General features: G+C 48.5%; 1 protein-coding gene across 1 annotated transcript in view; it reads left to right on the top strand.

Moving 5' to 3' along the window:
- The window catches only part of FRMD4A (FERM domain containing 4A), a 39,006-nt gene that overhangs the window by 14,905 nt on the left and 10,420 nt on the right, over positions 1-13,681 (top strand). Inside the window, exons 3-9 of the mRNA XM_019473713.1 lie at positions 1,065-1,198; positions 4,576-4,698; positions 7,870-8,098; positions 9,298-9,354; positions 9,849-10,086; positions 10,509-10,673; positions 12,486-13,345. Of these exons, the coding sequence (XP_019329258.1) occupies positions 1,065-1,198; positions 4,576-4,698; positions 7,870-8,098; positions 9,298-9,354; positions 9,849-10,086; positions 10,509-10,673; positions 12,486-13,345 (1,806 nt within the window). The remainder of the gene's footprint in view (positions 1-1,064; positions 1,199-4,575; positions 4,699-7,869; positions 8,099-9,297; positions 9,355-9,848; positions 10,087-10,508; positions 10,674-12,485; positions 13,346-13,681) is intronic.

Genomic DNA, 13,681 nt, shown 5'->3' with positions numbered 1-13,681 from the left:
GAGTGAAAAGCATGTAGAGATGGCATTTACCCCTTCTTGAGCTTGCTTTTTGTCTCACAGTACGGCCATAACCTTTGTGTCCTTACTCTGTGATGAAAGGATGCACTTGGCTTATGCAAACAAGGTGTTCGGTGGGAAGTAGTGACTTCTCTAAAAACTCATCCCTGAGCCTAGAGGTGCATTAAAGAGAGTGAACTGCTAAGCACATCCTGAAAAATCAGCTGCTCAAGTCAGGGACCCAAAAATGGATGCAACCAGCATCACCCCTTCTTTGAGATGCTAGGTCTTGGATAGCAATTGATGCACCATCCCAAACCAAAATAAAATCAGGAACCCCATCAATAAGTTCCCCTAAAGAGCTGAAGTTACAAATGCTGTCATGACATCTGAGCAACAAAGTCTGACTTAATGCATGGACTTACTTCAGTGGAAGTTGCTGGGTAATTGCCACTTGAAAAGTCAAGCCATTTGGACATCCAGTTTAAATATCTTGACCTACGTCTTCACAAGAAACAGCTACTATCCCAGAAGGACCTATGGGTTATTGTTGTTTTGGTGTGTTTTAGAGGAATCTTGCTAGGTAATTTTGTTCCATTACGTTTTTTCATAAAACAGGCACTGTAAGTGGATTGAATTAAATGTTGGCTACTAGGATAATTGTGGTTCTTAAGAAGTAGGCTGTATTGTCAAATGGTTTCTCCTAGGCTTAATTTCCCAAAAATGCATCTCCAGGGCTTCATAAACTGTACTGTTATTTGCCATTGGGAACTTTCATGGGAACAGTATGTCTTTTTTTTCTAGGATCTTTACATGAATAATTTTGTTGCTTTTATTTTTCTGGATAATGATTACAAATGTCTTCATGTGCCCCACTGTCCAATCTCTGTTAGCTTAAACACTAAGAATTTGCTGTAAACAAACATGACTGGGTAACACCTGCTTCATGTCATAGTCTGATTTCTTTTTCAAAGGACTGCATCCAGGCTTTAGTAAAATTACAAGCACTCCAGATGTGTATGTATTATGCTGTCAGCTGGCCTAGTGAAATCATTGTTTATTGATAGGTTCCCAAGAGTCAGACAGTTCTCAGTCTGCCAAGAAAGACATGCTGGCTGCACTGAAATCCAGGCAAGAAGCTTTAGAAGAGACACTGCGCCAACGCTTGGAAGAACTAAAGAAACTGTGTCTCCGAGAAGCGGTAGGCAATGGACATTTTATAACCCATAACACTGTGTTGCTTGCATTGTTATAGCATGCTCATTGTTTGGAGGTGGTGTGGAGTCAGGAGAAGAGATTCCTTCCATAGTCACCTCCTGCAAAGCCCATTGTGCAAAGGCCTCAGGAAGGTCCAGCTGTTTCAACTCCAGATTGCAATGTCACAGGACATTTCCCCCACAGAGAAGGGAACCCCATGTCAGCTGGGTGCCCAGTTGGCTTGGGGCTAGGAGGGTGCTCAGCAACCACGTCTGCTGTTTGAAATTGTGTTTAAGATGCATTCAGCCAGACTTCTTATTGACTGGCGGGAATATGCAGCTACCTAAATTGCATAGGAAGGTTGTCCTGTGTACTGGTAATCACTTCTCAAATGCTTTTGACTTCGTTAGCAAAAAAAAACCCAGGCTGTTACACTTTCTTCTCGGAGCAGGCCTGACCTTACGTGCTTTTCTTCTCCCAGCACATTCTTACATACAGCACACAAGGTCTCATCTGCTCATGTAGACTCCCTTTATCCAATAAGCTCTGGCGCTGCTGGAGAGGAATGGTAGTGTGGTGGCAGACCTTGTGAAGAGGAACCACTGTGGTCATCCCAGGACATGCAGGACAGCTCAGGAACTCATCTCATAACCTTCCCACTCACCTGCCTGTTCATTCTTGGAATACACAGGAGGCCAGTTAAGAGATCAATTTAATGTTTGGGGAAATTACAACCCTGCTGCAGATGTGTGTGGAGGTTAGGAGCAGCATACACTTGGGTCATTCAGCAATCCTCCTTTGTTTACCAGGCCTGAAAATCTGAATTTAACAACAAATCGTGATGTGTAACACAACAGGAAGCTGGCTGGAGACAGTGGGAGATCTTCCAATTGTTGCGTAATATTTGATGTGTATCTCGCCTTTGACAAAAATGGGGGAAATAGGTCACTGATTCAGCTCTCATTGCACTTTGTTTCAATTAGTCTATAGTTTTAACGCCAACAAGAATAAGCTGTGGAAAATACCTCTCGACAAAGAAAGCAGAAATTTCTGCTGCCCCAGTTGCCATCCTTTATTCCACACAAGCAAACCTTTAAGACCTGAGAAGTCCTGGTTGACTTCAGCAAACAACTTGTGCTGATAAAGGTTGCAGGACCAGATCCAGTCTCGTAAGTCTGTCGAGTACAGAGCTAAGACCATCTGCAGGAAGCAGTCACATGCTCTTCGGGGCTGATGGACAAGGTCTGGAGGGCTCTACTTGCCCTGGAGGAATTTACCACCCTAAGCTAACACTGCCTGACTGCAGAGGGCTAATGCTTTGCAGCAGCATGCTTGCAGGGGAAGATGTGCCTGTGCCACAGTTGCAGGAGCTCAGTGCCTTCACTTTAACTCCAGCCCCCTCTGTGGTGCAGCCTCAGGCACTTCGCGAGGAACCGGGATGCAGGCAAAAGCTCCCGCTGGGGCATGGAGCCAGTGGTAAGGAGCAGTATCTCCTTAATGTGCTGCAGCAAGGCTGGCCTGAGCCCATCTGTCAGCACCTTAAGAGCTTGTAGAAAGTGTTCGTGCTTTCTGTAGATGATCCAAGAGACGCAGTTGGTGGACAATTGGAATCTGACCCTGTCTTGCAACCCTACAGCTCGTCCATCAGCAGCCTCCAGTTGGAAGTATTTCCTCTCAGGCTGCCCTTCGTCCTTTCTGCTTTGGCATGGGAACAGCCAAAACAAAGGGAGAAGGCGGCAAACCGGGGGATAAAAAAGGGTTAAAAGTGGGGGCATAATCAAATAAGCATGGCCAGAGACATTCATAACAGTGGCATCAGGTTACTTCGGGCCATCACCACTCCAGTTACTTATTAATTTAGATTACGTTTCAGGACCATGCCTGTGAATACTTTTCAGCTTATGGAGGCAGCATGGTAGCCCACGTTAATTTTGTTCTGCTCCAATCCTGGGCATTTTACAGAAGACATTAACTCTTTCCCCACTGCCCTGCTTCATATTAAGTTAGGGGTTTTAAAGAAAATATCCTTGTTTCCCTTGGGAAAGGATACAGGAATCTGTGTCTTGATGCAGTGCTTAGAGCCACATTGCACTAGAAGGAATGCATTACAGAAGAAAAGCTGAAATAACCCCACAGGGCTGGAAGGGCAACACAAAATGGGACTCATGAGACATTGCAACAGTGCCTCTCGCAAAAGGGGGTTGTGCACGTCGGCACAGAGCTGTGCTACAAACCCATTTTGCTGGGAACTGCTTAAAGGAAGGATCTGAAAGGGCCAGGTCCTTGTTTCCTAGTGATCTGAAAAGAGAAGAAAGAAAAACCCCATTAGGGAGCGGGGGAGAGGCCAGGGCAGGCAGGGGCCTGAGCTGCGCACTCGCACTTGCATTAAGGTCAGCTGCTGTTCTTTGGGATTCAGATGATTTAGGTTACTCTGCCAGCTGGATCCTCTCAAGGCTGATGCTAAGGAACACAAAAGCCTTTTGTCCTTCATAGGGAGACTTTTGAGTACAAGGAGTCGGGCTGTGCTCGTAGTGAGGCTCCTGCCTTTTTCTGTAGGCATTTGAATGCCTTCAATTCAGATATGTGTGGCTGTATTGTGTAGTCCAGGGAGAAAAAAACCCCACAGCATTAACATCAATATTGGCACTTGCTGCTTCCTGTGTTCCAGATATTCCTCAGTTCTGTGGGGTTTGCTTCAGATTTTGAACAAATCTTTGCAAATGACCCCATCACTCTGACAAAGCATCATATACTATCGCTCCGAAGCTGCCCATGACATCACCGGGGTTTGGAAGGGGCTCTGATACATGAAGTGTTATCAGACAGGTAATGAGGTACCAGGCACTGCTTTTAGTGATCATTTTCACTGCATTCCTCTCAGACACATCATGAATCAGGTGGGAATGTTTCTCTGTGTGGGTCATAACCTGCACGGCTGTTGCCAGTGGGGCTTTCTGACTCAGCAGACCTGCATCCTGCGTGAAGGCTCTTGGATCTGTTCACCCCCTTCTCAAAAGTAGCTCAGCAGATAGAAGCTCTCCTTTCCTGCACACCCTGCAGCAGAGATGAAAGCATGTGTGCTGCAGTCTGTTCAGCCTCAGGCCCCAACGCCCTAGGGATGGGCACCACCTACAGACCTACCCTGGGCAGGCCATAGAAATCTGTATTCATGCACAGGTTAAAGAAAAGTTCCCCACCCTCAATGTCAGGTCCTGGGACAAGTTTGCAGGGCTGGGTGCTCTCCTGTATGTTTATCAGCTGGCTGAACTGGGTATGTTGTTAATGAACGCCTGTCATTTTACGGTCACAGTTCAAGAGCAGTGTTGTGCTTTGCTCTGCTGCAGGATTTCCCAGATCACTAACAGCATTTTCTGCTTACAGGAGCTCACAGGAAAGCTGCCACGAGAATACCCCCTAGATCCTGGGGAGGAGCCGCCTATTGTAAGGAGAAGAATAGGAACTGCCTTTAAACTGGATGAGCAGAAAATCCTGCCTAAGGGAGAGGTGAGGCTATGCCCTTCCCTTCCAGCCCCATGTCCCCACCTTGGGTCTCTAAGATGTCCAACATGCATCACATAGGAACCATCAGTCTTAGAGTAATTTTTGCTTTAAATGACTGTAGTTGATCACGGTGCCTTTTTTTTTAATATCCATCAGAACAGGGAAGCAGCAAGAGAGTTGGTGCCCTTGGTTCAGACTCAGAGTAAAGGTTAAACCCTCAAAGTTCAGCCCTGGCTTTGCTAGAGGTAACAGAAATAGCCTGGGTGACCAACTGGACCATGACAGTCCGAGCACTCTGGTGACCAAGTGCAGTGACTTGTGTGAGTAGGGAGCACATCAGGAGCCCCTTGAGCCACCTGAGCCCTGCTGCTGCCCTGTGTTGTTATTGCAAACAGCCACTTGCTTTCCACTTCAGTAGCAATCCGAATTCAGATCTCCCCTAACAGGGAGAAGAGCATCACAATTATCCATCTTAGCCCTGCAATAGCAAGATGAAAGCATTTTGCTCCCCAGTCCTTAAACAAAAGAGCCTTCGTCCCTACCTATGGGGAGCTGGAATTATGTTTTTCTAAGTTTGCCAGGGAGTGTTTGTTCTCTTCCCTTGCTCCCACAATGTGCTGGGTCAGTGCCCTGAACCGTGGCTGTGAAAACAGGCCTGCAGCAGCTGTAAGGCGGGACCGGATTCACAGAAAAGCTATTGTCTGCAGAGACGCATTTGTCTCAAGACACTTGTGTATATTCCAGTCTTGAGTTTCCTTTTTATTTTTGTAAGAGGAGAGACTGAAGCTGGTGTGACTGTGCGGTTTAAGGCTCTGTTCAGCCAGGGAATTAACTGTTTGTCGTTTTGTTGGCATTTTCCTTCTGCTGAAAGAATAAACAGCTGAAGCTCTTTAGTTTTGTTCTCAATGGAGCCTGGGAGAGGAATTCCACCAAAGTCAAATATTCATGAACTAGCACATTTAATTAAGCTTTTCAAAGGGAAGCACGGCTTAGCTGAGTTACTCCTAAAACCCCTGAAGTCTGTTGGCAGCTCAGTTATAACCTGATCTCCAGCTTCCCAGATCTTACTGCTGCAAGGCAGCTTTTGGGGCCAGCGGGTGAGGAATCTCCTTACTCCAGTAGCAGGGTTAGGTGGGGAGAGCATGAAGGTAAAGCAGCTCCTCCCCATTGCAGGCACTCTGCCTTTTGGCATCAGCAATCCAAACATGCTGACTAAGCTTTTCTCTACCTCCCTTTTCATGTGTCAAACTTTAAGACTGTATTGAAAAAACATAAATTTCTATTCTCGAAGAATGATGTTGAGCTGTGTTTATTTGGCTGCCAGTTTGAGAGCATTTAGAGAGGCCAGCAATGATTTTCATGCGCTTTTCAGCAAGTGCAAACACTAGAAACTCAATTTAAAACAAAAAGTGAAATAGTCCCTCAGTCATGTAAATCCAGGGCTGATATTACCAACTGTGCCAAGGACCTGAAGCAAGGCACTTCCACCTGAAGGCAGATGATAGCCCTCATTTTCTGAGGCTTTATTTATAGTGGCCTCACTGGAAGAAAATAGACAATTATGGCCAGAAGGAAAATGAATATGTTTTTTCTAAGATATACTGAATGTTTTAGAACTGAATCTGTGAGGGTCTGAAATGACAGCTCACATGAAATTCTCCATACCTTTAGTAAAAGCTTTGTCAGAGCAAGACTTGCAGGGAAGGGCCCTATTGTATTTTTGGTAATCGCCTCTACCTGGTCCATAATTCCTGACTCTTGGAAGGATTTTGCCAGAAGGCAGTGAACCAGGTTCCAGGCCTTAAAACTCCATGGTGTCAAATTCACTTGTAATAGGTTTGGCGCTGATAGAACTTATAAACTCTTCAAAGCAAAAAGGGATCTGTTAAAAAGATGGGGGGTGGGTTCAGTCTTCAGTAAAGCGAGGGAAATGATAATTACAGATTTAAGGCAATGCTGACTCACCACTGACAGCAAAGGGATTTTTTTTTTAAGCCAGAAGCCTGGAATAAAAACTTCAGAGAATGACTTCAGCCTGATTAATTCCCACAGCATCAGCTCTTGCAGCATACGCCGCTGCTAAACGAAGAGAAAGGATTTGAATTTGCATAACGGGGATCTCCATGAATATATGGCTGTCAGTGCTTACAATCTGAACTCCCACCATTCACTAGAAGTAAAAAAGCTCGTCATTTTTTCCCTAATTTACAATGTACTGTGTTCCCCTTTCTAGCAGACTAACACCAAAAACTCCCATCGAGCTGGGGAAGGTAGCCAGATCCGTTGCAGATTAGCAAGTACTTCACAGCTTGGGGTTCTGGTGCAGACCGGGAAGCTCTATATCAGCTTCTGCATTGGCATAAATTGGCCTAAATCCCTTGACTTCGGAGGATAACTAAAAATCGGTAGGTAGCTTCCAGGGTACACCTGGTTGCATTTAAAAACTTGGCTGAGACCCTGCAAGGGTTAACGTTGGAGACACTAGTCCTTTTTGGCATACAGAAAGCTTGCTATTACACAGTGCTTGCTCTGAAATCACCCTCCTGGCTTCTAACTCGAGGAGACAATTTTCTGGTGCAATCAGTTGCAGCAGTCCATAATTACTTCAGCGCATACTCTCCCCTGGATTTTGACGGCCATACACCAGGGAGGAGTTAGCCCATCTTTGGCTTTTTTACCTCAAAGAGTTTGGTGGGTGCCAAGCAAACCTGTCAAGAAGGTTAAAGCAGTAGCTTTGCATCAATACATAGCTCTGATATCAAATGGGGCTCAAATATGAAGATAGGAAACAGGAAGAAGGACCGGGTAGGAGGCAGGTGTTACCCATAAGGTAGGTGTAAAAGGATGAATGTGTCAGCAGTAGAGCACTGTTGAACAAGGCCATATTGAACTGCATGAAAAGCCAAACAGCACAGCAGGGTTAGGGCTGGAGCACACGTCCTCATTGTATGGGTCATCCCTTCCACCAGCTGTTCTCCCAGGCACTTGTGTGAGCAGATGAAGGTGAGATGGGTATGCTCAGGGAGGCCCTGAGATGGGGAGAGCATCGTGATCATGGATGCTTTGCTGATGGAGACCCTTGGTTGGAGGCCACTGGCCAGGTTCAGGGGGAGCTTCCCCGTAGCTGGGCCGGGAGAGTTTGGTGTTAGCCAGAATCCACTTGCCTTTCCCCAGGAGGCAGAGCTGGAGCGCCTGGAGAGGGAGTTTGCCATTCAGTCCCAGATCACAGAGGCTGCCCGGCGCCTGGCGAGTGACCCGAACGTCAGCAAAAAGCTGAAGAAACAGAGGAAGACATCCTACCTGAATGCCCTAAAGAAACTGCAGGAGATCGAAAATGCCATCAATGAGTATCGCATCAAATCTGGAAAGAAGCCAACCCAGAGAGCCTCCTTGATCATAGAGGGTAAGTGGGGCTCAGCACCCACGGCATTGCTGAAGGTGGAGGGCCGGGAGCAAAATTCGTGGCTTGAGGCACAGATTTCCCCTCCTTCCTCTTGCCTCTCCTGACTCCACGCGTGCTGGCAGTTGTGTTGTCCTCTCCCATACCAGCCTGCTGTCAGATGGGTGTCTGGGCTGCGTGCCGTGCATTAGGGATGTGCTGTTTCACAGCACAAGAAGCAGTGTCACACTGTAGATTATAAGCGTGTCAGGAAAGCAGACTGACTCCTTTGTTCACCTATAAAATCACTCTGTTAATGTCTCCTCCGGAGTGGTGCTGTACAAATGTAATTAATGTTAGCAGATTGGGGTGAGCTCTCTAGCTGAAAGGCATCTGTAAAATCAAAGTGGTAGCAGTGTTATCGCTGTGTTCGAATGCTTTTTTTTCTTTTTCTTTTTTTTTACAATGTAATTCTCAGGGCACTTTATGGTTTATTGGGTTGTTGATTGGTATTTCATGAAATCCATTAACTTTCTGCTGTGGTTCTTTCTCCCTTGCTGATTTTGCCCTTTCCCTTTGACTTGCAGAGCTTTTCTCTGTGCCTTTGTAGCAGGAACTGAGATTAGGGCTGCTGTATTTGTGACCTGGGTACCAAGTTGCACCGCAGTCAGGGATGACACACAGCCTTGAGGACACGGGATGGGGGAGGCAGCTCAGACGTGTGCACACCAAGGACGTGAGAGCTTCTCCTGCTGCTACAGAGGATGCTCCAAAAGTGTTTCCCTGAATTACACAAAACTGGTACCTAGTGTGGGCCTTTAGTTAGCAACAGGATGATCATTTTAAGAAGGCAGAGATCAAACCCAGAGTCCTTAAGGCCCGAGATGTAAATCTCGCTAATGGCACCAGGCCATTTTGCATCCTCTGGGGATCTCAGCTCTCCGTTGTGACTCAGTCTTAATCCCCATTAGTTGAAAAGAGTTAGCGGCTCCTTGAAAGGCAGCCTGCTAGTGAGAGACCTGGCCTGCAGCTCTGCCCTCTGAGACTGAGAGTGGGCTAAGTCAGCTGTTTATAGGAATCTTGCCTCTTGGCTATGTGAGGAGGAAGATGTGGGTGACTGCTTAAGGCTAAGACTCAGTGGACAAAGATCACAGTGCAGTTCAGCACTCAGTCACTGCAATTCTCGGGACCATCTGACCATCTTTATATTTTCTTCCCCTCAGAAGGAAACATTGCCAGTGAAGACAGCTCCCTGTCGGATGCCCTTGTTCTCGAGGATGGTATGTTGGCTGCTATATGTTCTAGAGGGTAGGAAGGAAACAGGGAAGGATGTGTGAACTCCTGATTGACACTCAAAATGGAGGAACTGTTCTGTGTAATAATCCACCCAAAATTCCTAGTACCAAAAACGCTCCAAACTGAGAGCGGTTTCCCCTGACTCTAACTTGTAGTCAGACATCAGGCTTGGAGCAGTGAGTATTGCTGTAGTTACTGCTCTGAATTCTTTCAAAAGACAGTCCCAGAATGCCCCCTTATTTTCTCTTAAGGTTTCAATTGTTTTAATGCATCACACACCCTTGCTCACCATTCCCTCCCAAAATGGGAATGTCAGCCGGTGCACTTCTGAAAGTCGGGTCTTCAGGTTGCTCCTGATTGCAACCAGGGGAAGCGGGGTAAGGAAGCAGGCTCTGGAGGTGTGATGGTGTCCCCCAGGGTTGTGCTGCCATTGGAGGTATCACACAGCCATCACCTCTCTCCCTTCTTCTCTTCACAGAGGATTCTCAGGTCACCAGTACAATATCCCCTCTCCAGTCCCCACACAAAGGACTCCCTCCCCGGCCACCGTTGCACAACAGGCCTCCTCCTCCGCAGTCGCTGGAAGGCCTCCGCCAAATGCATTACCACCGCAATGACTATGACAAGTCCCCCATCAAACCTAAGATGTGGAGCGAGTCATCCTTGGATGAACCCTATGAGAAGGTCAAGAAACGCTCCTCACACAGTCATTCCAGGTGAGCCAGCTATCCTGAAGCTCCATCACAGAGATATCCTCTGCTTTCAGGAGGGACAGGTGTAAGCCCTTTCAAAATTTACAAAGCTGTCCCTTACCAAAAGGAGACTTTTAGGTGTTTTGGCCAATAGGCATGTCAAAAACAGGCTGCAGCCACATGACTGCTGCTTGGTATCTCAATGTTATTTTAAAAAACATTTAGAAAGGAAGGATGGTGGATCATCTGAGGGCTTTGACAGGGCTTGGCCTTGACCTCCGGCTACTGCAGAAGTACAAGCTCTGGGATGCAGCTCAGAGCAGCAGCTGACCCAACTCCCGCTCACCCCCATGAGATCACAGGCACATGCCTGAGATCTGGAAAGGCATGGGAGCCCCTTCCCCAAATTCCTGCCTGGGAACTGAAGCAGGGTGTTTGCTCTGCAGCAGTCACAAGCGGTTCCCCAGCACCGGGAGCTGTGCCGAGGCGGGAGGGAGCAGCTCGCTGCAGAACAGCCCCATCCGGAGCCTTCCCCACTGGAACTCCCAGTCCAGCATGCCGTCGACGCCGGATCTACGGGTACGCAGTCCGCACTACGTCCACTCCACACGGTAAGTCTTCCCAGCTCTGGTCTCACGTTGCTTACTGTGAAATAAATATTCTTTGCTTTATCCTTCCCCCAGGATATTAATTAATTCCCCGTTCAGGAAAGGACACAAACCGGTCCTGTTCACATCAGAGGCTCAAGTACTGTTGCCAGTGGGGAATCTCTCCTGAACTGGGATCCTGAAATCACTTCAGATAAATGTGATCCTGCCCCTCGTCTCCCTGTCAGAGCAATCAAGCTTTTCTTCCACTGGGACCTTTCATCTCAGGGACTGCTTATAGGCCCTACAAACCCCGTGCCACTTTTAGAAGGGATGTGGTACTACTGCTAAATTCCTCCGTGGATCCAGCTGGAGATAACATATTGTTTCCTGTCTGATACGAAATGTTGGGTAGTGTTAATTCTCTCTCATAGATAAAATGTTTGCACGTGTGATCTTATGTGGAGAGAGAGCCTGTATAAAGCAATCCACCCAGGGATCCAGGTGGCAGTGGAATAAGCCCAGGGTTGACAGAGGAAAGAGCTGAAGTGTGTAAGGGAGGTGATTTGTTGTGGCCCAACTGGACTCCAGTTTTCAGCAGGATTTCTGCAAACTGTTTGGCTTCATTGCTATTTTGCTCTTGTGGCAAACTCCATGGACACTGCGGGAAGCAGAGCTGAGCCAAAGCTGTGTGCTGTTAGGTATCCTGCCCTAAGGGGTAGTGCTAACATCATTTAGCTCGGCATAAATCAAGAGTCATGCCAACACATCAGATTCAGGCAGAGGCGATACAAGGCATTAAGGCCCTGGGTTAAGTTTGTTACAGGTTTTTGGCTGAGAGTACCTTTCAAGAGTGCAATGTTTGTTAACACTGGAGCCAAACTGTGTGAGAAATGAGCCTGGCACAGGGCTTGAGAAGTGGCCTTGACCAGGTAGGGGCCATTTGGGTGTTTGAAACAACCATTGCTCAGTCTGTGGCTCATTCATGAGCTGCATGCCCTGGCCTTGGCCATCCATCATGCGGGGGTGTGACTCGTTGTGGGGTTTTCCTGCTCTGTGAACGGATGGCTGAAGCTCTCCAAACAGCTGGGGTGAATAGAGACCACCCAGACTTGGCCGTGAATCGAGCCTTGAAAACTTGCGATTCGGGGTGGTTGCCTGAAGGGCTGTTACCTGCTGACAGTCCTACACGTGCTACACACGGCTGGGCCCTGGTAAAACTTAGCTGCTTGACAGAGATGACTTTTTCAAAGGCATTGAATTCTGGGCATTGAAATCACTGCATTCTGGGCTAAGTATGGGCAGTCTGTCTGTGTCACACCAGGTGGATTGTACCTATGCAGGGCATTCACAGGCCACTTGCAAGGGAATCCCACCACCGTTGAGGCTAAGGTCTTGGGATTAGCAGAGCTGGAGTGAAGTGAACCTGATAGCACAGGGATGGTGCTGATTCAAACAGCTCTGCCACAGGGCCGCACCACCAAAGCCGGGGCTTGAAGTCCCCAGGTTTTGCCCTTCAGACTGGGTCTTTCCCAGGGTGGCAAGCGACAGAGGAATTGGGCTGGGCAAGGGTTTATGTCCCACGTGGTGCTGCAGACTGAATGCCACCACCAAGGAGACTGGAGAGGGACAGGAGTAGGACCTAATCACCCCGAACCCTGCAGCGGGGAAGCAGGTTGCTTTGCAGCTGAAAGCTCCACGCAGTGCTGGAGGGGTCCAGGTTTTCAGTGCCTTCATAGTCCCTTGCCTGTGAAGCTGGCCTTGTGTGCAGAAGGGGATGGGGAGTGCTTCGTCCTGTTGACTTACCAGCCTGGATTTTTTTCCTGGTACCTGCAGGTCAGTCGACATCAGCCCGACCAGACTGCACAGCTTAGCTCAGCACTTTAGACACCGGAGCTCCAGTTTGGAGTCGCAAGGCAAGCTCCTCGGCTCAGAAAATGAGACAGGGAGCCCCGATTTCTACACCCCAAGGACTCGTAGCAGTAACGGCTCTGACCCCATGGACGACTGCTCTTCCTGCACCAGCCATTCCAGCTCTGAGCACTACTACCCCGCTCAGATGAACCCCAACTACTCCACCCTGGCAGAGGACTCCCCGTCGAAAGCCAGAGAGCGGCAGAGGCAAAGGCACAAATCGGCGGGCAACCTGGTCTCTTCCAATTCAGGGAGTATGCCCAACCTGGCTGCAAGGAATGGGACGGGGCACCACCGCGTCTACCTGCACAGCCAGAGCCAACCCTCCTCCCAGTACAGGATCAAAGAATATCCCCTGTACATCGAGGGCAGCTCCACACCTGTGGTAGTGCGGAGCCTGGAGAATGACCAGGAGGGACACTACAGCGTGAAAGCACAATTCAAAACCTCCAACTCCTACACAGCAGGGGGGATGTTTAAGGAGAACTGGCACGGGGATGAAGTGGACTCCGTCAGGCTCACCCCCTCCCGCTCCCAAATCATAAGGACTCCATCTCTGGGCAGGGAGGGCCACGAGAAAGGCTCGGGTAGGACTGCCGTGTCAGATGAGCTGCGGCTCTGGTACCAGCGGTCCACGGCCTCCCACAAGGAGCACAGCCGCCTCTCGCACACAAGCTCCACTTCCTCGGACAGCAGCTCCCAGTACAGCACATCTTCGCAAAGCACCTTTGTGGCGCACAGCCGGGTCACGAGAATGCCTCAGATGTGTAAAGCAACATCAGGTGAGAGATGATCCTGGGCAAAGGGGCAGGAGGGATGGGGGCTTCATGCAGCCCAGATTCGTGCCAGGTGTTATACCCCAGCTGGAGAGCAATGCCAGACCGTAGCATGTTATCTGGCCTTCACATGCTGCTCACCAAGCCTGTAGGCATAACACTGGGGGGGCAAGCCTTGTCCAAGACACTTACTGGGTGAGAATTTTTTTCCATGGAAATTATCACTTTGCAATGATGGGCTCAAAAGACAGGGAGGGACCGAAGTCCCGTTGTTGCCAGGTCTTTCCTCAGAGTACAGTTGGGTTTTGGGTGATGGCGCTAGGGGCTGAACATGGAGAAACC

Source organism: Aptenodytes forsteri, unplaced genomic scaffold (assembly GCF_000699145.1).
Source record: "Aptenodytes forsteri isolate BGI_AS27 unplaced genomic scaffold, ASM69914v1 Scaffold87, whole genome shotgun sequence".
Classification (NCBI taxonomy): Eukaryota; Metazoa; Chordata; class Aves; order Sphenisciformes; family Spheniscidae; genus Aptenodytes; species Aptenodytes forsteri.
The sequence above is the reverse complement of the archived record's forward strand: the minus strand, read 5'-3'. Positions and strand labels throughout refer to the sequence as shown.